A 27,862-nucleotide genomic window follows, 5' to 3' on the forward strand; every position below is an offset into this window, starting at 1 on the left:
TATGGGTGCCAGTTCAAGACCCGGCTGCTCCACTTCCCATCTAGCTCTCTGCTATGGCCTGGGAAAGCAGTGGAAGATGGCTCAAGTCCTTGGGCCCCTGCACCCCCGTGAGAGACCAGGAAAAAGCTCCTGACTCCTGATTAGTGCAGCTCTGGCCGTTGCAGCCATCTGGGAAGTGAACCAGCAGATGGAAGACCTCTCTCTCTCTCTCTCTCTCTCTACCTCTCTGTAACTCTGCCCTTCAAATAAATAAATAAATCTTTAAAAAAAAATCTGCACCTGAAATAAGCACTGGACGCAGTGATTCAACTCCTCATAGATGCTAAAAACATAAAACGAGAAAAAGCAAAAACAATTCTATCCTTACAGAAATATTTTTTGTTAAAATCTTAAAGGACAAATAAAAAGTATTTTATAGGAAAAAAATCATTCAAATGGTTTTCTTGGATCAGTTCAATGAGTCTTTTAAAAAAGATTTATTTGGGGCTGGCGCCATGACACAGTAGGTTAATTTTCTACCTGCGACATCAACATCCCATATGGGCGCCAGTTCTAGTCTCGGCTGCTCCTTTTCCATTCCAGCTCTCTGCTGTGGCCTGGGAAAGCAGTAGAAGATGGCCCAAATCTTGGGCCCCTGCACCCACCTGGCTCCTGGCTTTGGATCGGTGCAGCTCCAGCCATTGCAGCCACGTGGGGAGTGAACCAGGGAAGACCTTTCTCGCTTTCCCTCTCACTGTCTGTAACTCTATCTCTCAAATAAATAAATAAAATCTTAAAAAAAAATAAAAATGATTTATTTGCTTATTTATTATTTGAAAGGAAGAATAACAGAGGGAGGAAAAAAGGGAGGGAAGGAGAAATCTTCCATCCACTGTTTTACTCTTCAAATACCCGCAACAGCCAGGGCTTGGCCAGGCCACTACCAGGAGCCAGGAATGCTACCGAGGTCTCCTACATGAGTGGTAAGGACCCAGTCCCTGAGCTGCCATCTGCTGCCTCCCAGGCACATCAGTGGGAAGCTGGATTAGGAGCTCAGAGCAGTGGAGGCTTGAATGAGGCTCTGATATGGGATGTGGGTGTCCAAGCAGGTTTAACCTACTGGCCCACAACACCTGCCTGCAGTTAATTTTTAAAAATATGAATGAAAGAATATTTGCTAATATTTTTCTCAGTTTACTATTTCTTAAAGTATGAATTCTATTTTTTGAGGCTCTACTATTGTTCTTTCTATGTATTTATTTTTAAATTTCTGTCTACACATTTTATTTATTTGAAAGGCATAGAGTCAGAGAGAGATCCCCCATGCACTGGCTGGTTCCCCAATGCCCACAACAGCTGGGCGGGGCCAGGTCAGCCAGGAGCCAGAGCTCAGTCCGGGTCTCCCATGCAGGTGTCATGGACTCCAGCACTCCCGCCATCACCTGCTGTTTCCAGAGCACACACTGGTAGGCAGCTGGCGTCAGGAGCAAAGCTGGGAGCTAAAACCAGGTGTCCCATGCTGCATCTCCAAGGCTCACCAAACGCCTTTCCCGTACGTTTAATTTTAGTAGTACTTTGATTTCACCTAAGCTTAAGAAACTCGAGTCTACAAGGAAAAAAAAAAAACTTCTAGGAATATATTCTCATTATAATCAGGGATGAGGCATATTTTCACATTTGGGAGGGAAGGTATGTACGGTGGTGGCGCTGTGGCATAGCAGACTAAGCCTCTGCCTGCGGTGCTGGCATTCCATATGGGTGCCGGTTCATGTCCCACCTGCTCCTCTTCTGATCTGGCTCTCTGCTGTGGCCTGGGAAAATGACAGAAGATGGCCCAAGCCCTTGGGCCCTGCACCACCTGGGAGACACAGAAGAAGCTCCTGGCTTTAGATCGGCCCAGCTCCAGCCACTGTGGCATTTGGGGAGTGAATCAGCAGATAGAAGATCTCTCTCTCTCTAACTCTGCCCCTCATATAAATCAATAAATATTTTTCTAAAAAACTGTATATATGAAATACATGCAATTTGCTCCATTTACATAAATTTGAAAAGTTAAAATGAAAAAGAATGGTTATTCTAACACTATAATAAACAGCAAAATGCTGGCCACAGGAGAACTTTAAGATTATATTCAGGGGCCTTCGCTGTGGCATAGTGGGTGGGGCTGCCACCTGCAGTGCTGGCATCCCATGTGGCCACTGCTTCGAGTCCTGGCTGCTCCACTTCCAATCCGGCTCTCTGCTATAGACTGGGAAAGCAGTAGAAGATGGCCCAAGTGCTTGGGACCCTGCACCTGTGTGAGAGACCCGGAAGAAGCTCCTGGCTCCTGACTTTGGATCGGTGCAGCTCCGTTTGCTACGGCCAATTGAGGGGTGAACCAGTAGGTGGAAGAACTCTCTGTCTCTCTTTCTCTCTCCCTCTGCTTCTTTCTCTGTGTGACCCTAACTTACTCTCTTTCTTTCTTTAAGATTTATTTATTTATTTGAACGTCAGAGTTACACAGAGAGAGGAGAGGCAGAGAGAGAGAGAGAGATGGATGATGGTTCACTCCCCAATTGGCCGCAGCTGCGCGAATCCGAAGCCAGGAGCCAGGAGCTTCCTCTGGGTCTCCCACGTGGTGCAGGGGCCCAAGGACTTGGGCCATCTTCCACTACTTTCCCAGGCTATAGCAGAGAGATGTATCAGAAATGGAGCAGCCGGGACTCGAACCAGCCAGCGCCCATATAGGATGTTGGCGCTTCAGGCTAGGGCATTAACCCGCTGCGCCACAGTGCCGGCCCCATGACCCTAACTTTCAAACAGACTATATTCAAACAATCATGCAATACACATATTCTGTTTCAGAGTCTGGGGCAAAACTTCCTGAAGTATGGGAATGAGATACAAGAAAACCAGAAAATCTAAGGAAAAGAGATGGCCTGTTGAGAAGAGGTCAAAGGAAATGCAACACAGAACAGGGATATGAAGAACGGGGGCGGGAGGCTGAGTTCTTGGAGAGGCGGTCAGAAAGAGAGCAGAAGCCCAAGGCGACAGGGGCCAGAACACGTGGTGTTCTGTCCGCCCCTCAGGGAGGCTGCCCTTCCTCCAGGGAAGCCAATGGGCAGTGTGGAGCACACAGCCCTCTCGCCACTGTGCTGGGAAGGGCCCAGGGGAGCGGCCAGTAATGAGCTAAGTGTCAGCCTTGGGCAGCTGCCTGGTTTTTGTAAAGTTCTACTGGCACACAGCCCTGGCCATACATACATCTGTGGCTGCCTCGGCTCTAGGGGGAATAGCCAAAGCCCAGCACGCTCATTACCTTGCCGTTCTACAGTGAAAGAGCCATCCCCACAGCTACTTCCAATCCCAATGACTGTCAAAAGGGACTTGGAATTGAGCCCCATGCCTGGCCACGTGGCAGTCATCAGAGGCCCAGCACTACGGTCTGAGTGTGACTAAAGGGCCCACGTGCTGGACATTTGATCCCTCAGGCGACAGGTGGTAGTGAGGCCGAGGAAGGGGGACAGGCCAGTGCAGCCCGGCCCTCAGGAAGAACTAATGGAGGTCTTGTTAAGATGCTGGCCGGTCCTGCAGAGCGAGTGCTATAAAAAGCACACAACAACCCCCGAGCCCTGAGCGGTGGCTGGAAGCCTTTCCCATCATGTCGCCCCTCCCTCCCACATGAATGCCATCTGCCACGTGTGACACAGCCAAGGGAGCCCTGTCCAGAGGCCACACACATGGCATCACCCCATCGTGGACTTCCAGCCCCCAGATCCGAGAGATAAATAACTTCCACATATAGTGCCCAGGCATCCACTTAAGATGGGTTAGGATGGTACAACTGGAAACCAGTACATTTTAAAAAATATCTGACAGGCAGAGATACAGAGATCTTCCATCCACTGGTTCACTCTTCAAATGCCCATGACAACCAGGGCTAGGCCAGGCTGAAGCCAGAGCCCAGAACTCAGTTTGGGTCCCCAAGGTGGATGGAAAGGATCCAGGTACCTAAGCTACCATATACTGCCTTCCAGGGTGTGCCCCAGGAGGAAGCCAGATCGGCGCAGAGCAGCCATGATTCAATTTTTTTTTTTTATTTTTATTTTTGACAGGCAGAGTGGACAGTGAGAGAGAGACAGAGAGAGAAAGGTCTTCCTTTGCCGTTGGTTCACCCTCCAATGGCCGCCGCTGCAGCCGGCGCACCGCACTGATCCGATGGCAGGCGCCAGGATCCAGGTGCTTTTCCTGGTCTCCCATGGGGTGCAGGGCCCAAGTAGCTGGGCCATCCTCCACTGCACTCCCTGGCCATAGCAGAGAGCTGGCCTGGAAGAGGGGCAACCGGGACAGAATCCGGCGCCCCAACCGGGACTAGAACCCGGTGTGCCGACGCCGCAAGGTGGAGGATTAGCCTATTGAGCCACGGCGCCGGCCAGATTCAAATTTTTATTTTTCATTTTGGTTCATATACTTATGAGCCGTCTGCAGCATATTCATGAGACATAGCTGACAGAAACAAACGTATTTAGTAGTATTTCAAGAAGACTCAAAGTGGGGCCAGTGTAGTGGCACAGCAAGTTAAGCCGCCACCTGCAATGCCGGCATCCCACGTGGGCACTGGTCGGAGTCCCGGCTGCTCCACTTCTGATATAGCTCCCTGCTCATGTGCCTGGGAAAACAGTGGAAGAGGGGTCAAGTATTTGGGCCCCTGCATGTGGGAGACCCAGATGAAGCTCCTGGCTTCTGTCTGGTCCAGCCCCAGCTGTTGTAGCCATCTGGGGAGTCAGCCAGCAGACGGAAGACCTCTCTCTCTGTATCTCCCTCTAACTCTGCCTTTCAGATAAAAAAAAAAAATAAATCTTTAAAAAGAAAGGGAAGGGGAGGGGAGGGGAGGGGGGGAAAAGTCACAAAGCCAACTGGGAAAAACAGCTTTCAGATAGTTCCTCCTCTACCTAAAATGCTGCCCTTCTCTATTCTGCTACCAAGCATCTTTGCCTTCAAGGCCTGGCTCTACAATCACCTCCTTGCTAAGTGGCCTACCCTTCCTCTGAGCAGCCAGAAGCTGGGAGCCCCTTCCAGTCCACTCCCACAGTGCTGGGACAAGAACTGTCCTTTCCCACCGTCTCACTGCTTCTGTGACTGTCAACAGGCCATTGGCTGCTGGGGTGGAGGCCTGGGCTTAACCACTCACTTCTCCAGGGGCTGGCACGGAGTTGGTACTGACAGCCCGGGTACTGCACAAGGGCTGCTGGGTTCCCCCGACGAGTCCACTGACCCCAGTCCCGGATGGGAGGGTAGAGGGAAGGCCAGGTTATTTCACTAGGAAGAATGACACTGGTGACCAGGGAGGAGGAGGAGGCGGGCCGGAGGCCCCAGGCGGGCTGAGCCTACACCTCTAGTACATCATTCACCGAAACGTGAGCGCCCAGCACACTTCGCTAGAAACTGCAAATGCTCAGAGAACTAAAGTACCGAAGAGCAAGCCTGCATTGCACTCACCTGGGACACGGCTTTCCCTCGGGTCCCCATGGCCTCCTGCCTGCGCCCTCCGTCCCGGAGGGGGGCAGGGTCCCTGGAAGGCAGGGCTGCGAGGGGAGAGCGAAGAGGTCAGAGACCCAGGGGTGGGACCTGCTCCCCACCCTTCCCAGGGGCCGCCGGGGGTGGGGGTCGCTTTGCCCTGGGAGCAGGCAGGCGGGGAAGGTCTGGCTAGCGTGAGCTTGGACAAGTCCGGGGCCCAGCTGATCGGTCACATCTCCGCCTCCTCGCACTCCCCCGGCCCCCGGGCAGCTGAGCCCCTCGGTCGCGCCAAGCCCACCCACCCGCACCCCGAGAGGACGACCCCGGCACCGCCCCCGGCTCAGCCCAGACACCTGTCAGCCTCACCTGCGAGCGCAGGCCCCGCGGTCAGGGCTCCGCGCAGCTCCCCGGCCGCGAGCCCGCTCCTGGAGCGCGGCCTTCCGCGGGCGGAGGAGCCCCCCAACGCTGCCGGAGCCCCCGCCGCTGGGCCGCGACCCGGTCTGGGCTTTGTGCGGGGGCCCTCACGGGCCCTCGCGCCCGCCGTGGCTCTCATGTCACCGGAGCCGCGCACACGCCCCGGGGCCCGGCGGTCACCCGCAGACACACCCCCCGGCCACACCCGCGGCCGCGCCCAGAGCCGGGCGCCCGCCCGCGCTCCCGCAAGCCCGCCACCCGCGGGGCCGCGCCCCGCCCCGCCCCCGGCTCCCGCCCCACAGCCCTCGCCGCCGGAAGCGGGCGGGCCCTGTGCGCGACGCCCGCCGGGAAACGTAGTCCCTAGCCGGGGCTGCGCGACGCCCGCCGGGAAACGTAGTCCCTAGCCGGAGCGGCGACGCGGCAGGCCGTCTGCAAGGCGCCCACGGAGCGAAGTCCGCGGCTCCCGCACTGGGGCTGCCTCCCGCCAGGCTGTCGACGCCGGATACACAGCCGCATCCCAAGGGCTCCTGGGAGTCGGAGCTGGGTTTGGGGCGTGCAGGCGCAGCGGCAGGGCTGGAGAAGGTGGACGCCTGCGGCGGCGAGGCCTGGACCCTGGCTCCCCGCGGGCATTTGCCACTGAGACACGTGCCAAATCGGTGTGCTCTAGGGGAGTAGACGAGGCGTCCTCAGACGACCTTTTGGAGGGCCCCTCATTCATATTTAGAGCTGTCCCCTGGGCGGCCTGCAGAGCCGTGGGGGGCCTCGTCACCACAGCTGAGAGCGCTGACCTCACACCCAGTGCCGGGGCTTCATTTTGCTCAAGTCTCGTGACCTCGGTGATGTGACCAAGGATGGAACCCAGGATGACTGAGCTACACAAGGTCTGCATTTCCCCTCCGCCGCTGGAGTCTCACCGAAGAGGCTCAGAGCTGGACTGAGTTCCAGTCGCTGTGGCAAACGCTGCCAGCTACCTCCTTAGCATCCGCTCTTCCAAACCAGCAGTCCTAGCCGTGGTTCTGTGGCACCCAGTGACCAAATAACCATCCGCATTCCCCAAGGATGTCTTGCCTGAAACTCATTAAATAAATAATGCTAATTTCCCTACTGGTCCTTTGGTTGACGGCAAAAGAACTTTAAAATGAAAGTACCATTATCAGATATAGCGTGGCAGGAACACGAGTCACATCACGTCTAGGGAGCAAAGCAGCAAAAATCTACATCCCGTCTTGAAGTCATGGTCAAAGGATGACTCATATTCAACGCTTGCCGGCGTCTCAAGGAAAATCTGTGTAGCCTTTAACAGACGGCAACAACCTCATGGAATGACGAAAAGAGCCACTCATCCAGATGCCCAGAGGATTTTTTGTGTGCATAGTTGTTTATGTAGTTCCCATTTTCACGTTTTCTGACATATTTCTATGTAGTCTTAGAATTTTAACTTTATGGTTCTTGTATGCAATATTAGTTATGAAAATTATTTTCAGTTCATATATAGCAAGATATTTGTGTGAATATCTCTTTCCAGTGACTGCAGAATAACCTATTCAACTTTCCATAGTTGATGTGGTAAATTTACTGGTTCTGTTCCAAATTTTTCACAGTTCTATAATAAATGTGATTATGTATCTGCTTCTGTAGTTGCTTTTCAAGAAGTTACTAGATATGGAAATATGGCAAAGGTGATTACATTCATAATATTAACACATCACGTTGCCCTTCCAAGTGGTTTTCCTCTAATGTATCCTTATATTAAAATATGGCTTCTCATGTATAGGACAATACTGGCATTATCTAACCTTTAGATACTCATATTCTGCTGGTGTCTGTTAGAGTGGGAAGGACTTTAAAATATGCACTTATAGGAGCTGGAGCTGTGGTACAGTGGGTTAAAGCCCCAGCCTGCAGTGCCAGCATCCCATATGGGTGCCAGTTTGAGTCCCAGCTGCTCCATTTCCGACCCAGCTCTCTGCTATGGCCTGGGAAAATGACAGAAGATGGCCCAAGTCCTTGGGCCCCTGCACCCGCGTGGGAGATCCAGAAGCAGCTCCTGGCTCCTGATCGGTGCAGCTCCAGCCATTGTGGCCAATTGGGAAGTCAACCAGTGGACGGAAGACCTTTCTCTCTCTCTGGCTCTACCTCTCTCTGTAACTCTTTCAGATAAATCTTTAAAAAATACATTTATATGAACATCGCTGAGGTTCAGAATTTCTATTTTATCTATTTTGGTTTCTTTTTCCAAGAGCTGCCTATTGATATGGTTTGCCAGACTATGCACCTTGTCCTGCTTTCCAACAGCTAATTTAATAAGAACTATATCCTTTTGATGTTTAAACTCTCTGCCTACTGCACCCCTTTTAGCTTTACATACTGTATCATTCCATGGAAAAGGCTTAAATCTTACATACATGATCCTTCCTGTCATTCTCCCTCCTGGCTTCTGGAATTTCCTGCCTACCAAAGCTTTCTTGAACCTATCAGTGGTTAGGGATAGCAATATTCTATATTCTCTTCTATAATATTAAAAGCCATGTGTCACTTGGTAGAGACACATTCTGAGAAATGTGCTGACAGCTACTGGTGCCACCATTGTATGCTGTGCCATTGCCTGAAATATTATGTGGCATCTGACAGTATTGATTCCTACTAGGTCTTTAATGTATACTGAAGGAACTTCTCTAGGAGAGGTAAAATGTGAAGCTATTTCCAGTTGGATAACTATCAAAGGTCATTTTAAAAATATTCATTGTTTTGAGAGGTTCAGACACAGAGAAGGAGAGACACTGTTCCCACCCCCTTGTTCACTTAACTTGCCTGTAATGGCCCAGGGCTGGGCCAGGTTGACACCAGGAGCCAAGAACTCAATCCGGTTCTCCCACATGGGTGGTAGGGACCCAAGTACTGAGCCATCCACCTGCTGAATCCAAGGGTCTGCATTATCACTTCACAAAGCTGTAATTGGGAACAGAGCCAGGACTCAAACCCAAGCACTCTGATACTAGACATAGGCAATCAAACCTACATTTTAACCACTCGGCAAATCATCTATACTTGTCAAAGATCATTTAATTATGTCTTTCCCACTAACACATCGAAAATGTCACTTTTGTAACATACTAAACTCATGGGTATATGACATTTAAAAATTTTTTATTATGCTTGCCAACTACCATTCTATATGGTTTTCAGAAATGTCAACATATTTTGCAATTACATTGTAGTTGGAATTGAGTAAATTTACCGACACCTTTACAATATTGAAACAAACTTCCAGGAATAAATTACTTTGTTTATTCAAAAGTTCTATTCTGTCCATAAAGGTTAATTATTTCTTTACTATATATAAAATCCTGAGTATATTCATCTGTAATTTTATTTTCCTCAGTTTGATACTAGGACACTTTAATCTTTGTTCTATATTCCAAAACAACATAATGGATCCTTGGAATTTAAAATCTGTGAACGTAGGTCCTGAAATAGGAATACACCACTCAAGTTCTCTATTTCTTTAGTTAAATAGTGGTAATTTCTGTTTGCCTTGACTAAATAATTATGCATCTATTCTTCCCAGAAAATTCAGTCATGGCCAGAGTTCTGGCTACATCTCAAATCATGCTCTATGTATCAGGTCAGATTTCCTCATCAACAGGGAAAAAAGCATTAGTCATGAGAAAGCCACTACATTGTTATATTAAAGTTTAAACATATCATATGTGCTAATCATCATCCACCTTAAGATGTTCAATTCCAAAACCCCTAGTATAGATACACTGCTTTCTAGAGTTCACTGTTTAAAAATAAATTTTAAATACTCTGAAGAACCACGATCTTCACATCTGTCAAGCATTCAGTATGAAACAGTGAATTCTTAGAATTTTATATTGTCTCAGCATTTTAAGTAGACGTTTTAACTTTTCCCTACCAGAATCAAGGCTCATACTTAACACTTGCCAATTCTATACATACCCAGATAAGTCAGGCTAGTGGCCAGAGATACAAACTTAGACTTTTTTTTTTTTTTTTGACAGGTAGAGTTAAGACAGTGAGAGAGAGACAGAGAGAAAGGTCTTCCTTCCGTTGGTTTACTCCCCTAATGGCCGCTATGGCTGGTGCTGCACCAATCCGAAGCCAGGAGTCAGGTGCCTCCTCCTGGTCTCCCATGTGGGTACAGGGCGCAAGCACTTGGGCCATCCTCCACTGCACTCCCAGGCCACAGCAGAGAGCTGTAGTGGAAGAGGAGCAACCAGGACAGAATCTGGCACCCCAACCAGGACTAGAACATGGGGTGCCGGCGCCACAGGCAGAGGATTAGCAAAGCAAGCCATGGTGCTGGCCCAGAGATACAAACTTAGAAACATCTTTCTCACTTAGCAGACTGGGCTATCAACTTTCTACTACCTCCTTTAAAGAGAGCGCTCAAGGAGTTTGCACACAGATTTAAAGTGGCCTAAGTGGCCTGTGGAAATATGCCACAGTGACTTTTCAGTCACAGTATTAGCTCCTGGAAATCAACAGGGAAATCTGTGGATAATACCCTAGTGCATTTGCCCATATGTCCCTTGCTATCTCCATGTATTCCCTGAACTCTGAATTTGTGGCCTCCAGGTGTGCTGTGTGCAGATGTCTTTCCTAATTACTAGAGGGGTGCTCTCCACCTAAAGACAGTAACAGTCATGGTGCTAAACACTTTATGTGCATCAAAGAGTTTTAAAATTTAGCAACAAGAGTTTTGAAAGTAATAGAACTACTCATATTTTTAAAAGATCACTGTGGTTCTAATGTGAAAAATGAACTTGAAAAGGGAAAAAAGAAGGTGTGACAGAACAGTTACAGTTGACTGGGATAGTGAAATGAGTATCTTTTGGACAAGGCCAATGGAATCAAAAGCAGCAGGTGAATTCCACGAATATTTAGTAGATACATCCACAGGAGTGGGTAGCAGGAAAGAAACAGACGCCTCAGAAGATAACACGAACTAACAATGAACAATGTGAGTGCTTCTTCTAAAGACTTTTCCACATTCCTTCCACTAAGATCTCTCGCCAGTGTAAAATCTTCCACATAAAGTGTCCAATCTGGTTGAAGATGTTCCTAATAGTCAAACGGTTTTTCAGTAAAGGACTAACAATGGTTAAAGGCTTTGCTATGAGCATTACATTTAAGGTTTCTTTCTAGTATGACATCTTTGATGACAATTAAGATGTGTATTTGTTCTAAATGCCTTTCCACATTTAACACATATATAGGGCTTTTCACCAGTATGAAGTCTTTGATGCTGAGCGCGGGTAGATGTGTCAGCAAAAGCCTTCCCACATTCAGCACACTTATAGGGTTTCTCTCCAGTATGAATTCTCTTATGCCTTATGAGGCTGGCAGTATGGCTGAAGGCTTTACCACACTGCTCACACTCATACGGCTTCTCGCCTGTATGAATTTTCTCATGATTTACAAGATACGCCCTCTGTCTGAAAGCCTTCCCACACTGCTTACATTCATAAGGTTTCTCTCCAGTATGAATTCTCTGATGAGCAGCCAGCTGGGAACTGTCTCTAAAAGCTTTTCCACATTCCTTACACTCATAGGGTTTTTCACCAGTATGAATTCTCAAATGAATAGCAAGATGTGTACTTTGCCTAAAGGCTTTCCCACATACCTTACATTCATAAGGTTTCTCCCCAGAATGTACTCTTTGATGACCAATGAGGGACATACGATGGCTAAAGGCTTTCCCACAAACATCACATTCATAAGGTTTCTCTCCTGTGTGAATTCTCTGATGTACGGTCATGGAAAAACCACTGCGGGAAGACTTTCCACACACATTACATTTGAAGGCCTTCCCACAATCAATGCAATCAAAAGGTTTCTCTCCAGTATGGAAACGCCTAATATGGGAGATAAGGGGCATGTTGTATCTGAAGGCTTTCCCACACTCACTACATTCATAGGGTAGTTTGCCAGCGTGACATCTCTGATGTTGAGCAAAGGATGAGCTGTCTCTGAAAGCTTTTCCACATTCCTTACACTCATAGGGTTTCTCTTCAGTGTGAATCTTCTGATGCTGAACGAGGTGTGCTGGTTGCCTGAAGGCTTTCCCACATTCCTTACATTTAAACAGTTTCTCTCCAGTGTGTGTTCTGCAGTGTTGAGCAAGGTGATGACTTTGTTTGAAGGCTTTTCCACATTCCTTACATTCATATGGTTTTTCACCAGTATGAATCCTCTGATGAACAGTAACGGATGAGCTGTGGGTGAAGGTTTTCTCACATTCAATACATTTAAACAGTTTCTTTCCCGCATAGACTTTCTTGTATTTTAGTACCTTGGAGTTTTTGGAAAAGCCTCTCTTATTTGACTTGTGATTGTAAACACTGTCTTCTATATTGTCCATATGGACAAATTTCCGAGATCTGGTGTACTTGCGGACTGTTTCCTTAGTGAAGGCTTCTTTATGAGTGACTACTTCTTGCCTGCTAATTGTCTGTTGATCTCCAATCTGCCTTCCAAAAAGGTCTTTACATTTCTCATTTCTTCCATAAGTGGAACACTCAAGCCCAAAGCTGGTAATCTCTTCCATTAACATAGCATCACACATGAACTGCTTCAGAGATGACCCTTGTGTCTCATGCAGAGGTTCTCCATCTGAAAGATGTATGAGAACAATTTCCATTATCATGAGCTGTAACAAATGAAACAACTAAAGTGAGGAAGGGGATTCAAAGCTATTTAATGAATCCCACAACATCTATTATGCCCAGGAAATCTCAAGTGGGAAATATACAAGGAGATCCCAGATAATGAGAACTTATAAAAGAACATGGGAAAAGTGATTAAGTGGTAGGTGTTTAGCACAGCCATTCGGATACTGATTAAAATGCCCACTTCCCACAATAAGACACCTGGGTTCAATTTCCAGCTCTGGCTCCTGACTCCAGCTTCCTGCTAATGCAGATCCTAAGCGGCAGCAGTAATGACATAAGAGATCTGGATTGGGTTCCTGGCTCCTGCCTTTATTCCTGGCCAAACTCCGGTCAATCCAAGCATTTGAGGTGATCAAGTTTGGAGTGCTCTCTCTGTCTCTCTGCATCCCAAATAAAAATTTGTTTTTTAAAATGTAAAAGTGATTAAGGAAACCAAGTATAGGACAATGAGGTCCTGGAAAAGTAATCTGTAAAAGTAATGTTATTTTATACCTGTATTAACTAAAAGACTGTAAATTAAGCTCTCTTCCTCTAATCTCTCCCACTACTCATTTATTTTCTTTCATACATAGCCAGGTTAACTTTGTTTCAACACCAGGGTATCATTACTACTGCTCAAAAATCTGTAGAGACCCCAGCAATCATATAACTTATACACTGCAACTTCCCTTGGGAAGAACACGATACTGTGTGTGGTCCTGAGTTAACCAAACTTGGAACTCAAGACTCCTCTACACCCATTTGGTCTTTCCTAGGTTGAGAGATTCAGTGCCCTGGGACACCTACAATTTACTTGAAACATACCTGGGTACCTCACTTGGTTTAAAGAACTGGACTAAACTCTAACGAAAAGCTAAAAAGTAAGAGTATGAAGTTAGAGAATTAAAATGAGGCTGATCATGTAGAATGTGCTAGTTTGAGTTTTTCCTATTTGCATCAGAAAAGCAAAGAAAGATTTTAAACAATATGAGTTGTAACCAGCATCAAATCCAGGATGAAGAAAAGGCTTAAGAAATCCTGAATCTTCATGGTAAAGGGAGTGAGGGAATGGGAAGGAGCTGGATAAGAATTTTTACAAAATGCGTTATTAGAAAGGAGTTAAGCAGAAGAGAAGATGCTGAGTTAGTAAAGCTTCACATATTTGTCCCCACAGGCATGTAAGGCTAGAGAAGAATTTCTGAGAAGCTGAGTCATTGTCTAGAAAGGATTTCCCTATTTGGTTCTCCTATACTCACCAGATAATGAGGTTCTTGTCATCTCACTTTTCATCTTCCAAGGCTCTTTCCCTTGCTCCAATAAGGAGATCATAAATGGCTTAGAAATGCAAACTCCTACATATAAAGAAAATATGAGAATGGGCCATATTTTGGGTCATTTCAGCAGTATAAGCCAGTTCCTTAATTCTGATGCAATGAAATTCTAGGAATGATTTGATAAAGAGAGAAACATATTTGAAGGATAAATTACTTAAAACTCTGGAATATTCTAGCTGGACTGCTAGGAGTGAACTCTATAAAAGTTAATCTATTTTCTAAGGGGCTGGGGAACAGAAATCTAGACCAGCATTTTCTGAGGCTAATCAGAAAATACTAAATTATGTATTTTAAAGGGCCCTTAGAGAGACTTTGAGTTTGAGTCATTAAATTCCTGCTTTAAAAAAATAAAAACTAAAAACAATATTGTTCAGAGGAATATGACAAAATCTCATCTCTAGAATGCTTTATTTACAGTGTTTATGATAAAAGCCAAAATTACTAGTCATAAGAAACAGGAAAAAATGAGTTATATTCAGAAGAAAAGGCATGGATATACACATTGAATAATACAGACCCTGAAATTAGCAGATAGGATTTTTTAAAAAAGATTTATTATTTTTTGAAAGTCAGAGTTATACACACACACACACAGAGAGACAGAGATAGAGACACAGAGAGAGAGAGACAGAGCGAGGTCTTCCATCTGATGGTTCACTCCCAATTGGCTGCAATGGCTGGAGCTGTGCGGATCTGAAGCCAGGAGCCAGGAGCCAGGAGCTTCCTCTGGGTCTCCCACATGGGTGCAGGGGCCCAAGGACTTGGGCCATCTTCTACTGCTTTCCCAGGTCATACCAAAAAGCTGGATTGGAAGTGGAGCAACTGCGTCTCAAACTGGCCGGCACTGCAATCAGCGGCTTGACTTCCTATGCCACAGCACTGGCTCCCAGAATATTGCTTTTTAAAATCTGTGTCTTTGTTAAATTGCAATAAGTAAATCAGTCAAACACAAACTATGCAAATGGCTTCAAGTTTCCACTCTTAGGGAAGCTAACATGCTAACTAACTTCTGGGGCACCTCACTCACTAAGCCAGCTTTTTGTTCTCTAGAGAGGTTTTTTATCCTATTTGTGTTGTATTGCAGTTCTTAAAACTGTATTTTATGTCTTTCACCAAATATAGAAACTTTTGGTGATTATTTCTTCAAAGTTGTTTTTCTGCTCTCTCATCTTTTTGGGACGTCATTTACACCAAAACTAAATCCTTTGGTAACAGGATTTGTTCACTTTTTTTTTTTCCATTTTTTTTATTTAGTAAATATAAATTTTTAAAGTACAGTTAATGGATTACAATGCCCCCCCCATAATTTCCCTCCCTCCCACACCCCTCCCATCTCCCGCTCCCTCTCCCATTCCATTCACATCAAGATTCATTTTCAATTATCTTTGTATACAGAAGATCAATTCAGTATATATTAAGTAAAGATTTCATCAGTTTGCACCCACACAGAAACACAAAGTGTAAAATACTGTTTCAGTACTAGTTATAGCATTACTTCACACTGGACAACACACTAAGGACAGATCCCACATGAGAAGTTAAGTACACAGTGACTCCTGTTGTTGATTTAACAATTTGACACTCTTGTTTATGGCGTCAGTAATCTCCCTAGGCTCCTTAGTCATTTGTTCACATTTTAAAACCTTTTTTTCCTCTGTTTTTCACATGAAGTAATTTCTATTGGCTTAATTTTCGATTGACTTTAAGCTCACTGACTCTATACTCATCTTATTTGTTTTGTTAAGCCCTTGGGCCCCTGCACCCATGTGGGAGGCCTGGAAGAAGCTCCTGGCTCCTGGCTTTGGATTGGTGCAGACCAGCCATTGTGGCCAACTGGGGAGTGAACCAGCAGATGGAAGACCTCTCTCTCTCTCTGCCTCTCCTTCTCTTTCTGTGTAACTCTGACTTTCAAATAAATAAATAAATCTTGGCCGGCGCCGCGGCTCACTAGGCTAATCCTCCGCCTTGCGGCTCCGGCACACCGGGTTCTAGTCCCGGTCGGGGTGCCGGATTCTGTCCCGGTTGCCCCTTTTCCAGGCCAGCTCTCGGCTGTGGCCAGGGAGAACAGTGGAGGATGGCCCAAGTGTTTGGGCCCTGCACCCCATGGGAGACCAGGAGAAGCACCTGGCTCCTGCCTTCGGATCAGTGTGATGCGCCGGCTGCAGCGTGCTGGCCACCGCAGCCATTGGAGGGTGAACCAAGGGCAAAGGAAGACCTTTCTCTCTGTCTCTCTCTCTTTCACTGTCCACTCTGCCTGTTCCCCCCCACCCCAAAAAAAAATCTTTAAAAAAAAAAAAGCAGTAATCTGGCTTTATAGTAATTTAGCTACATTCTTAGCAAACTTGTTACTGCCTAGTCGTGATAACAATAATACTGCAGGACAGACTGAACGATGAAACACACAGATTGTTAAGATTTACATCATGTCCTGTGTTCTCAAGTGCCAAGAGAATATAGCAATGGAATATCCATTATGTCTCAAATTTAGAGACTCTAAATTTGAAATTTTCAACAAATCTCTGAAGATTCTCTTTGTTTCCCAGATTCCATTCTGACTCATACGTAATAAAAGCAGTTCAATAAATAAAAATGTAAATGGTCTTATAAGGTAGACTCTCAATTACGCATGGGGAAAAAGGTCCTTACCCAGTGATACCAGGTTCTGATAGTTCTCCAGCATCACACTGCTGTATAAATGCCTCTGAGCAGGGTTCAGCCATTCCCATTCCTCTTGGGAAAAGCATATTGCCACATCCTTGAATGTCAACAAGTCCTGAAATGACACAAATACTTTCTTGACCAACCATGTCCACACATGACTCCAAGTTAAAGTACTTACTTACTGAAGTGTTAAACTGCCTGGTATACAATGGTGATGATCTCTACTTTGTGGCATGGGGAAATATGGGTGGTCAGCCACAGGGAAGTAAACAGGGCTTCAGTTGAGGGCATATACCTGTGGCTCAACCGAGAAAACCCCAAGAAGACAAGTACATCTAAATTGATCCTTTGCAAAAGATCCTCTATGGGATCCCAATGTTTTTTGGGAGGCAGGGAAGAACCAAAAGAACACTAAAATGATGTGGCCAATTTTTTCCTAAAACAATACAAATAACAAATACATTCAGAATGCATTTTTTTTTATGCTGTGCCATTTACAACTTGCATGCTATACTCAAGTGAGCTTAAAGTAATATGAGATCATGTGGCATAGGCGTGCAACCCTGCAACTTGTATACTGACTTTGAATACAAAGCAATATATACTTTGACTTGTCGAAATGAAAGATTTAAACATTCTAAGAAAAAAGCTGATGTCCAGTTATGATAATCAGCAGGTTGCAAGAAATTTTTTTGTAAGTATTATGGGTAATTTCTCATCGTCAAGCTTATTTCCTTTGGAAACAAAAGTCGTCTTAAATTCAGTGCCTGATTTGCAAGGTTACCAAATATATTGAGAACTAACTATAGAAGCAAAGCTATGTAGATATCTTAATTTGCTCTTAAACAATAATAGAACAAAGATATAATGTAAAGATACTCAATGTATGAGACTTTAGTAGATGTACATACCTTCTGAAAAATGTTTATTTTTCACATAAAGACATTACAAAAAATTTTAAGCTTCACTGTGAACTACTGGTTTTCCTGAGTTCTAGTTTTCAGCTTCTAGACAGGTGGTTGAAAACCATCATTCCACACGTTCTTACAAAATTATGAGATGAATTTATCAATGCAAGAAAATGGTGCTCACATTCTTTCCAATAATTGGTATAATTTGGTCATAGGAAAATTAATTTGAGTGCTACTGATGCTAGTGCTTGTGGGTTAGTAATTTAGTATCTATATTACCCTTTCCCAAATGTTTATGTGTTATCTATCCATATACATGCATAGCCAGTGATTATTTTTTTTTTTTTTTAGCTGTTAATCCTATAATCAATGAAATGAATTCTAAATCAGGTAACTTACAGGATTTCCAGAAAAACCAGGTTTGGATATAATACTGTCAGAAAAAAAATTATACCAACATTTTGTTTCCTCACCTCCAAAATATCTTATTTTGTGGGGTTGGGTGTTTGGCTAAGAACATCTGTATAGGAGTGCTCGGTTTGAGTCCTGCTTCCTGCTAAAGTGCACCCTAAGGTGATGGCTCAAGTAGTTGGGTCCCTGCTACCCATAGTGGAGATCTGGATTGAGTTCCTGGCTCCCAGCTTTAGCCTGGCCCAGGACCTCCCATTGAAGACATTTGGGGAGAGAACCAGCAGATGAAAGATCTTTCTACCTCTCTGTCTTTCAAATAAATAAAACAAACAAAAATCCCATTCCCCAGTATCACTCATAATATGCTGGGTGATCTGACCAATAGCACTTCAGCCAGTGTTGCCCCAGAAGAACTGAACTCCTCTACCAATATGCTGTTCCTAACATCCTATCTCACTGCACACAATCTCTGATTCCTGTTACTTCTGCTTTCTACATCTTGTATCAGAAGCCTTCACTTAGGGTATGTAAATCATACATAGAACCCTATTTGCAAGGGAGCTTGCATAATGCAGTTTTTAACTTCCTAGTATACCACAGTACACCAGAAGGGAATTGAAGTGGGTACTGAATTTAAGAATCTTCAGTATAGTTACAATATTCAGTCTCAGCCTGCTAAGAAGGTATTCTAAAATTGATCTAGTGAAACTACAAAATTGATGGATGTAACAATTTTTCTTTCATTTGTAAATATACATAACCCTGGGAAGATGTGAAATTAAAAACAAACATTAGCAAAGTCTGTCCTGGTTGGTAATGATTAAAGGGAGCAGGGGAATTTCACTAAACTTGTCCCTCTACTTTCATTTATGTTACAAGTCTTCCATTAAAAAATGGACAAAATTTAAGTCTATTCTGGCATGAAGTAAATCAAGACATAACATAAATAGCATATAATGTAATGATTTCAAAAACATACATGATTTTTTGGGGCTGGCACTATGGCATAGTGGGTAAAGCTGCCGCCTGTAGTGATGGCATCCCATATGGGCACTGGTTTGAATTCCAGCTGCTCCTCTTCTGATCCAGCTCTCTACTATGGTCTGGGAAAACAATACATGATGGCCCAAACCCTTGGGCTCCTGCACCCGTGTGGGAGACCCGGGGGAAGCTCCTGGCTCCTGGCTTTGGATTGGTGCAGCTCCAGCCTGTTGCGACCATTTGGGGAGTGAATCAGTGGATGGAAGACCTTTCTCTTTCTCTTTCTCTCTGTCTCTCTGTAACTCTGCCTTCCAAATAAATAAATAAATCTTTTAAAAAAGCATACATTTATTATAGACACATATTTATAATAAATACATAAAATAAATCTATGAAAATGGGCTAGGTTTCAACAGGAAATCACTAGTTGTACTTAGAAGCCAAGAAAAAAACTAAGGCCATTACAGAACTGATTAATTACACTGCTATCTTCAAGAGAGAAACCAAGAGAAGGCAAAATGACTGTTGAGGTAGAGAAAAATGGAAGTTAAGAATTCAAGGATGAGTGACAGGATACGACAGTTTCTCCTATTTTTTTTAAGATTTATTTATTTGAAAGTCAGAGTTACTCAGAGAGAAGGAGGCAGAGAGAAAGAGAGAGGTTTTCCATCTGCTGGTTTACTCCACAACTGGCTGCAACGGTCGGAGCTGTGCCAATCTGAAGCCAGGAGCCAGGAGCTTCTTCCAGGTCTCCCACATGGGTGCAGGGGCCCAAGGACTTGGGTCATCTTCTACTGCTTTCCCAGGCCATAGCAGAGAGCTGGGTTGGAAGTAGAGCAGCTGGGACTTGAACCAGCGCCCATAAGAGATGCTAACACTACAGGAAGGCAGCTTTACCTGCTATGCCACAGCTCTCCTATAGTCTAACACCACAAAATAGTTCTTTGACCTCTGGTCATCAAGATGTGTGGGGATTTCTGCCCACCAACAACCAATCAATTCTACAGAAAATGCCAGCTGGGTATCCTCTAATTCAATTCAATTCTGACACTAGCTAGCTGGAGAAAGTATCAGACCCCACAGAGTGAGGGCTTCGTTTCACATGACCTCGCCCTACTTTCAATGCCAACTGCAGGCTCCAGATTAAGGACAGAGGTATGCACATTAAACATGGAACCCATCTCACTTACACTGCCGTACCTCTATTCCAATTACGACAAACTGAATCTTTTCACAATGGTAAACACTGAACCGAAAATGTACATACTCATCATCTTCAGCTATTACACACCCACTGGGTGGTTACTCAGAGAAGTAGGAATTGGGCTCTTGCCCAATCAGAGAATGTTCAAAAGCAAATGCTCAAAAGAAAAACAATTACCAAGTCATAAGCAGCAAGAAACTTTCAAGAGGAAGAAAAGAAAGACCAACCAACCTGAGGCATGGTTTTCACTAGCTCAACAGCCATTCTGTTTTCTCTTGGTTTCTCTCTTGAAGATAGCAGTGTCCTGTGAATGCAAGGCTGGAAGAAGAGAAAGGACAGTGAGAGTTGAGGCCTTCACCCTGCACAATCAGATCACCAGTCTAAAGTTTGTCTTACCCTTCTTCTCAGCCTTCTTTGTCCCATGCACACATCACTGGGTGATGATGGGCAATTGTGACTACTGAGGGGGTATAGTCTATACCTCTGTTTCTTATATGATCTAAATTTATTTTTTTCTCAAAAGTTGCTGTCTCATTATTTGGTTTTATTACAAATAAAAATAAGAGGATGGGCATTTGGTGTTAACAGTGATGACACTGCTAAGGATGCCTACATCCCATGGTGGAAAGCCTGGATTTGAGTCCTGGCCTCGATTCCAATTCCATTTGCTGCTAATGTGTATCCTGGGAGGCAGCAGATGATGGTTCAAATACCTGGGTCCCTGCCATTCACATGGGAGAGCTGGACTGAGGTCCTGGCTCGTGATTTCATCCTTGCACAGGCCCAGCTGTTATGGACATTTGGGGAGTGAACTAGGAATACTGTAAATCTCTGTCAGATGAGAAAGAAGAAAAGAAGAGGGAAGGGAAGGAAAGGAGAGGGGAGGGGAAGGGGAAAGAAAATAAAAGAAAAGAAAGGAAAGGAAAGAGGGAAGGGATTGAGGAAGGGAAGGGAAATAAAAGGAAGAAAGGAAGAAAAGGAAGGAAAGAAGAAAGGAAGGAATAAAGAAAAAAGAAAGTAGTAGGTACTTGGAATAGATTACGTTAATTTATTTTTGAAATAATCACTTCCTATATATTATAGGTAAAGGTGGAGAGATTCCTATTTCTGAGCCTTTCAAGTTCTGACAGTCTACAGGTCAAAAAACCTGACTCCTGGGGCTGGTGCTATGGCATAATGGGTAAAGCCACCGCCCGTAGTGGCAGCATACCATATGAGTGCTGGTTCAAGTCCTGGTTGCTCTACTTCTTATCTCGCTCTCTGCTATGGCCTGGAACAGCGGTGGAAGATGGCCCAAGTCCTTGGGCCCCTGCACCCATGTGGGAGACCCAGAAAAAGCTCCTGGCTCTGAATCAGCACAGCTCCAGCCATTGCAGCCAACTGGGGAGTGAATCAGCAGATAGAAGACCTCTCTCTCTCTCTCTGCCTCTCCTTCTCTCTTTGTGTAATTCTGACTTTCAAATAAATAAGTAATCTAAAAAAAAAAAAAACAAAAACAAAACAAAACAAAAAAAAACCAAAAACCTGACTCCTAAATACCACCAGAGGCGGCCTTCTCTCCCCTTGTTCCAAGGTCCTTCACTCTGCTCTTACTTTGGAACAGTGCAACCTTTAGCACAGTTCTGCAACCTTCTTTCTGTCCTCAGCTCCTTTACTTCCCTTGCTGCACTTAGACTTGAGGGTGTTCCCTATTCTAGTCAGGATCTCCAGTCACCTCAGCTTTTGCTTCTTAACGGGACTCTTAGCCTGGAAGCAGGTAATTCTATTCCAGGATTCTCATTCCAGCAACTCAAAATTCCAAACAGCTCTACACATAAAGAATCCAACACTATCAGTCTTCCAGATAGTCTCCCCATACACATCTCAGCCATACAGTGACAAAATTTCAAGCATAAAGATGACACAGATACTAACAAAAGATCCTCATATATGAGAGTACTTCAAGTTTGTAGAAAAATAGAATAAAAAGGTAAGCTCATTTTGTGCCCAAAATACTGAGATTCATGCATATTTTTCATAGTACACATTTTTCCATAACCTTCTGAAAACCGCTTGTATGCATGGGCTTAAAAATTTGGTGGTGGGGGGAGGGGTGATGGCCTTGTGATGTAGCAGGTAAAGCTGCTGTCTGCAATGCAAGCATCCCAAATAGGCACTTGTCTGTGTCCCAGCTGCTCCACTTTGTATCCAGCTACCAGCTAATGGCTTGGGAAAAACAGCAGAAAATGGCCCAAGTATTTTGGGCCCCTGCTACCCATGTGGGAGACCCGGATGAAACTCCTGGCTTCAGCCTGGCCTAACCCTGGCTGTGTGGCCATCTGGGGAGCGAACAAGTGGATGGAAGATTGATCTCTCTCTCTCTTTCTCTGTAACTCTTTCAAATAAATAAATCTTTAAATAAAATTTTGGCACTAAAGTAGACATCTTCGAATTCTATTTTTTTAGAACTTCCTGAAGTACCCTCATACTTCCTGATCACATAGAAGATATAATCACAAGCAGACCATACACAGTCACATGAGCCATGGTCTCAGAAAGGCTCTGGGTACAAGTATTTGCGGTGACTTACAAACAGATTCCCATATATTCCTGACCCTTACTCTCTCACACACACCCACACCGCATTGCTCCTTACCTCTCGCTCACACACCCACACTTATGAAGCCTTCTGGTGAAACACCCTGGTTCACGCAGTCTTTTTCTCATCCATTTTCATCTCACACAACCCCTCTCCTCACACACAAAAACATGGCAGCCTTTCACACACATACTCAATAGTATCTTTCAGAGATACACTGATTTCCACATACTCTAGTCTCTCACACATAGAGGCAAACGCATCCTGTCTTTCATGTTCCATCTGGTTTCTCACACACACAATAGACATACTGACTGTAGCACTCCAGTCTGTTGTGCTGGGATGCACACACACTTTCACACAATCTCACAGGCCAGACAGACACCCTCCTGTTTCACTGGTGTCTCTCTCACACTAACTGAACTCTCCCAGTCCAGTATTGTGGTCATACACACACACACACACTCTCCCAGGCTCTCCAGGGAGCCTCACATAGTTGCTGCTTTTTCACATACAAGCGTAGCAATTTCTCCTTTGCATACAGAGCTCAGTACCACTCTCAATTTTCACAATCCAGTCTCTGAAATACACACGGACGATATAAAGGAAAAACAAGCTCCGCTTCTCCTCTTACAACACAGAACACTTACGATACCAGATACCTGGGAGTTTTTCCAGCAATCAATCCTACAGCAACCTCCAGCTAGGCATCCCCTAACTCAATTCAATTCTGACATTATGCATTAGCAGATAATGTCCGATCCCACAGGTTAAGGGCTCAGTCCCCAAGACTGCCCCCCCCCCCATTATGCCAAGAGTGAATCCCAAATTATTCTACCTGTACTTCTCACTAATCGGCTATAAGTCAGTTTCTAAGACTCCCTCCCTGAGTGTGATTAATCCGCTAGAGGCTTACGGAACTCAAAGCAACACTTAGGTTTGCTGATTTTTTATAAAGGGCATTACAATGGATACAGATGAAGAGATGCATAGAGCAAGGCTTTGTGGGAAAGGACACACAATCCTCCAGGAACCCCTGTATGTTCAGCTACCTGAAAGGTCTCCGAACTCAACCCTTCGGAATTTCTATGGAAGTTTCATTCCGTGAGCATTATTGGTTCAATCACTGGTCTCTGGTGATCATGTTAACCTTCGGCCCCTCTCCCCTCCCAGAGGCAGGGAAGAGGTGGGGCTGAAAGTCCTAACCCTTCTAATCCTACCTTAGTCTTTCCTGTAACTAGTCGCCACCAAGGAGATGCGAGCCAACAGCAACCACTAGTACAGAAAACAGCCGCAGCCTGGAGATGAGAAGCATTTCAGGAGCTGTCTGTGCACTCCCAAACAACACCTGTGTGAGCGCTGCACAGTCATCACGGAGACACAGCCTTCCCTTTGCTGTGCACATTCACACCCACAGACTTCGGTCTCGCACTGGACTCTCCCAGTCCGCGCTCTCACACTCACCTCTACGGGTCTCCCTCTCACACACACACACACACACACACACACACACACACTCGCCCCCCCCCCCAGCCTCACACACGGACCGGACTTTCACACACGGCCGTCTCTCGCGCTCACTGGGCACTCTCGCTGACACCACCTCGCCCTGGTCTCACTCCGGACCCCCACGGTCACGCACAGGCACACATCCCCGCTCCAGCCGTCCCAGTCACCTGCCGATCGGAGCCGGGCCTCCGCGGCGCCGCGCAAGCCTCCAGGAAATGTCGGCCCGGAGACGGCGGGAGCCCCCGGGGCTCCCTGAGCCCGGGTCAGAGCAGCCTGCGCGGCAGATCCCCGGGTTCCGACTCCCAGACCGCGCACGGCGGCTCCCTAGCCCCGTCCGGAAGCCACACACTCAGCCCACAGGCGTCAGGAGCCGACGCCGGAACCTACAGTGCGCAGGCGCCTGGAGGAGGCGGGGAAAGACGAGGACGCCAGCGGGTGGGCGTGGCTTAGCGGAGAGGGGCGTGTCTTCAGGCGGCTTTGCCCGGACCGCAGTAGTCGATCGCGCAGAGGGGGCGGGGCCCAGGATTTCGAGGGCCGGGCGGGAAGGGCGGCAGGGCGCGCATGCGTAGAGAGTACGCTGTCCAGCTCCGGTCTCCCGCAGACCTTAGGCGTCCCTGGTTACCGCGTTCCGCGGGCTGCGGGGGCTGAGCGCCCGCGCGCCCCTGGGTGCGGCTTTGGGACCTCGCCGTCCCGAAGCGGCTGGGAACCCGAATTGTGCCGGGGCACCCGTGACTCCAGCCAATTCGTGCCTTTTTCACCTGCAAAATGGGCACGCCACAGTGTCCAGATGGACGTGTTGGGAGCCACGCCGCTGGGACGGGACCCCGGGCTGCGCCTCCTCACGGTGGAAATGGTCCCGGTTTGGGGACTAGCGCCTGACTTGGGGGGCACAGCAGAGAACAGACGCAGTTCCGTGCTTCTGTTCAGGTGGAAGGGGCGGACCACAAATCAGAGAAAGCAATGCTACAAGGAGTGGAAGTGCAGGGAACCGTGCGCGGTGCTGGTTTTTTTTTTTTTTTTTTTTTCCTATTTTCTATATAATTTGATGTTTTGACATCTTAAAAGTCACTTCTAGGGCCCGGCGTTTGGCACAGCTCCTGGGACTCCCGTATGGCATATCAGAGTGCCTCACTCAAATCCCAGCTCTGCTCCTGATTCCAGTTTCCTGCTCGTGCCCATCCTGGAGCCAGCTCCTGATTCCAGTCTTCTGCCCATGCCGCCCATATGGGACACCCAGAGTTCCCAGACCTTAGCTTCCACTTGGACCTGCCATGGTGCAGCAAGAGATGGGCATTCTTTCTGTGTGCCTGCCTGTCTCTCTGCCTTTTAAATAAAATGAAAATAAATATGTTTTAAAAAGTCTTTCTGGGGCTGGCATTGTGGCATAGCGGATTGAGCTGCCGCCTGCCAAGCGGGCATCCCACATGGACGTCGGCTCGTGTCCTGGCTGCTCCACTGCCGATCCAGGTCCCTGCTAATGGCCTGGGAAAAGCAGTGGAAGATGGTCCAAGTGTCTGAGCCCCAGTCACCCATAAGGAAATTGGAAGAGGCTCCTAGCACCTGACTTCACCTGGCCCAGCCCCAGCCCCAGGCGTTATGTGCATCTGGGGAGTGAACCAGCAGAAGGAAGATTCTCTCTTCCTCTCTCTCAATCTGTCTCTCTCTCTCTCTGTTTTACTCTGACTTTCAAATAAATAAAGAAGTTGTTAAGAAAGTCTTTCTGCAGGGAACACTGGCTGTGTGTCTACACTGTCTACACTGTCTACCTGGAGGCAGAAGCAGATCCCACAGGTTGAGGACTCAGCCCCACAAGACTACTGCCCCACCTCCCCCAGTTCTGATGCCAATCTCAAGTTCCACTTTTTTTTTTTTTTTTTTTTTTTTTTTGCTTGACAGGCAGAGTGAATAGTGAGAGAGAGAGAGACAGAGAGAAAGGTCTTCCTTTTCTGTTGGTTCACCGCGCTGATCCTAAGCCAGGAGCCAGGTGCTTCTCCTGGTCTCCCATGCGGGTGCAGGGCCCAAGGACTTGGGCCATCCTCCACTGCACTCCCAAGCCACAGCAGAGAGCTGGACTGGGAGAGGAGCAACTGGGACAGAATCCGGCGCCCGGACCGGGATTAGAACCCGGGGTGCCGGGGCCACAGTTGGAGGATTAGCCTAGTGAGCCATGGTGCCAGCCAAACTCCACGTTTTATCTTTGCAGGTGGCTGATAGGCTATAAACTGAGGTTCCTATGACCCCCTCTTTGGGCTCAATAATTTGCTAGGGTAGTTCACAGAACTCGGGGATGCATATGCTTACATTCACCAATTTATGATAAAGTATATTTTAAAGGACACAAATGAACAGCCAGATGAAGAGACATGCAAGCTGAGGCCTGAGAGCTTCCATCCCAGGGAGTTAAGGTGTTCTACACTCCCTGGACCTGGCTATGTTGTTCACCTTTCTGGAAACCTCTTGATCTCAGTCTTCTAGTTTTTGTTTTAATTTGTACAGAGGTTTCATTACATAGGCAACACAATTGGATCATGGGTCACTTTCAGCACCACCTTCCTCCCTGGAGGTGGAGTGGGTAAGGCTGTGAGTCGCAACCTCTGCACCTCTTGGTCCCCCTGGCAAACATGCCACATCTGAGGTTAGGATGGTTTCTACGCACTTCCAACAGTTAACTCAGGTGTGGTTGAAAGGAGCGCACTTGTAGCAATTGCAAAAGACTGACTTTTATCTTTGTTGCTCTGGGACTATGCAAGGGGTTATTTCAGGAACCTAGGAGAAAAGGCCAAATATTTTAACAGAAAATACTTATTCTTCCAGTGACTTAGGAAATTACAAAGGTTATAGGAAATGTGGTCCAAAACCAATACATATAGCTATATATGATATATATATATATATGTTTTATATTCAACATAGTTAGGCCAACAATGGCCGCATCTGTACTCAATAGGTACTTTTTTCTTGCCACTATTCCCTAAATGATATAATAAAACAACTACATATGTAGAATTTATATTGTATTAGGTATTTTTTTTTTGACAGGCAGAGTGGACAGTGAGAGAGAGAGACAGAGAGAAAGGTCTTCCTTTGCCGTTGGTTTACCCTCCAATGGCCGCCGCGGGCAGCGCGCTGCGGCCGGCGCACCACGCTGATCCGATGGCAGGAGCCAGGAGCCAGGTGCTTTTCCTGGTCTCCCATGGGGTGCAGGACCCAAGCACCTGGGCCATCCTCCACTGCACTCCTGGGCCACAGCAGAGAGCTGGCCTGGAAGAGGGGCAACCGGGACAGAATCCGGCGCCCTGACCGGGACTAGAACCCGGTGTGCCGGCGCCGCTAGGCAGAGGATTAGCCTAGTGAGCCGCGGCGCCGGCCCTAGGTATTATAAGTAATAATTTAGAGAGATTTAAAATATGTGGAAGGATATGCGTAGGTTACAGGCAAGCATTATGCCATTTTACCTGTGCATTTCTTAACTTACAGCAGGTCTTGGAACCAAACCCTCAGTGATACTAAGCGGATTCCTGTATGGGAATACTGGTTCAAGGCCTGGCTACTCTGCTTCTGATGAACATTCATGATAATGTGCTTAGAAAGGCAGCAGAAGAGGACTCAGGTACTTGAGCGGAGGATGGCCGGACTGCTTGGGCACCTGTACCTATATGGGAGACCTAGAAGAGGCTCTGACCCCTGACTTTGTCCTGGCCCAGCCTCAG

The 27,862-nt window shown here is 46.4% G+C and overlaps 2 protein-coding genes and 1 long non-coding RNA gene across 11 annotated transcripts in view; 1 reads left to right on the forward strand and 2 right to left on the reverse strand.

Annotated features, from left to right (window-relative positions):
• Positions 1–7,447, reverse strand: part of ZFP28 (ZFP28 zinc finger protein) — a 28,983-nt gene extending 21,536 nt beyond the window's left edge. For 3 of the 4 annotated variants that reach the window (XM_070063409.2, XM_070063408.2, XM_089319921.1), the window contains exons 1-2: positions 5,839–6,164; positions 5,455–5,540 (exon numbers count right to left, since the gene is read on the reverse strand). In XM_070063409.2, the coding sequence (XP_069919510.2) occupies positions 5,455–5,540; positions 5,839–6,025 (273 nt within the window). In that variant the 5' untranslated portion in view covers positions 6,026–6,164. Of the gene's footprint in view, positions 1–5,454; positions 5,541–5,838; positions 6,165–6,800 lie in introns of those variants that run through there. The other variant, XM_089319922.1, reaches the window with a different exon arrangement.
• Positions 7,448–8,295: 848 nt separating this feature from the next.
• On the reverse strand, positions 8,296–24,620 carry ZNF471 (zinc finger protein 471). 6 transcript variants are annotated; one of them, XM_089319958.1, is made up of 6 exons: positions 24,320–24,620; positions 20,297–20,383; positions 16,544–16,670; positions 13,820–13,915; positions 11,537–12,525; positions 8,296–8,835 (listed from the first exon to the last, which is right to left on the reverse strand). In XM_089319958.1, the coding sequence occupies exons 2-6, from the start codon at positions 20,327–20,329 to the stop codon at positions 8,689–8,691; spliced, it is 1,392 nt and encodes a 463-aa protein (XP_089176084.1). In that variant the 5' UTR covers positions 20,330–20,383; positions 24,320–24,620; the 3' UTR covers positions 8,296–8,688. The 6 variants fall into 6 exon arrangements, with proteins under 6 accessions (XP_089176084.1, XP_069919548.2, XP_069919551.2 ...); XM_070063447.2 differs by lacking the exon at positions 8,296–8,835 and having other exon boundaries at positions 9,017–12,525; positions 24,320–24,618; XM_070063450.2 differs by lacking the exon at positions 8,296–8,835 and having other exon boundaries at positions 9,017–12,562; positions 24,320–24,618.
• An 89-nt stretch (positions 24,621–24,709) lies between these two features.
• On the forward strand, positions 24,710–25,514 carry LOC149120694 (uncharacterized). Its single transcript, XR_016225133.1, has 2 exons — positions 24,710–24,996; positions 25,218–25,514. It is a non-coding gene; the product is annotated as an uncharacterized LOC149120694 (long non-coding RNA).
• Positions 25,515–27,862: the final 2,348 nt, after the last annotated feature.

Source organism: Oryctolagus cuniculus, chromosome 18, assembly GCF_051225735.1.
Source record: "Oryctolagus cuniculus isolate XC-2025 breed Fujian yellow rabbit chromosome 18, ASM5122573v1, whole genome shotgun sequence".
NCBI lineage: Eukaryota > Metazoa > Chordata > Mammalia > Lagomorpha > Leporidae > Oryctolagus > Oryctolagus cuniculus.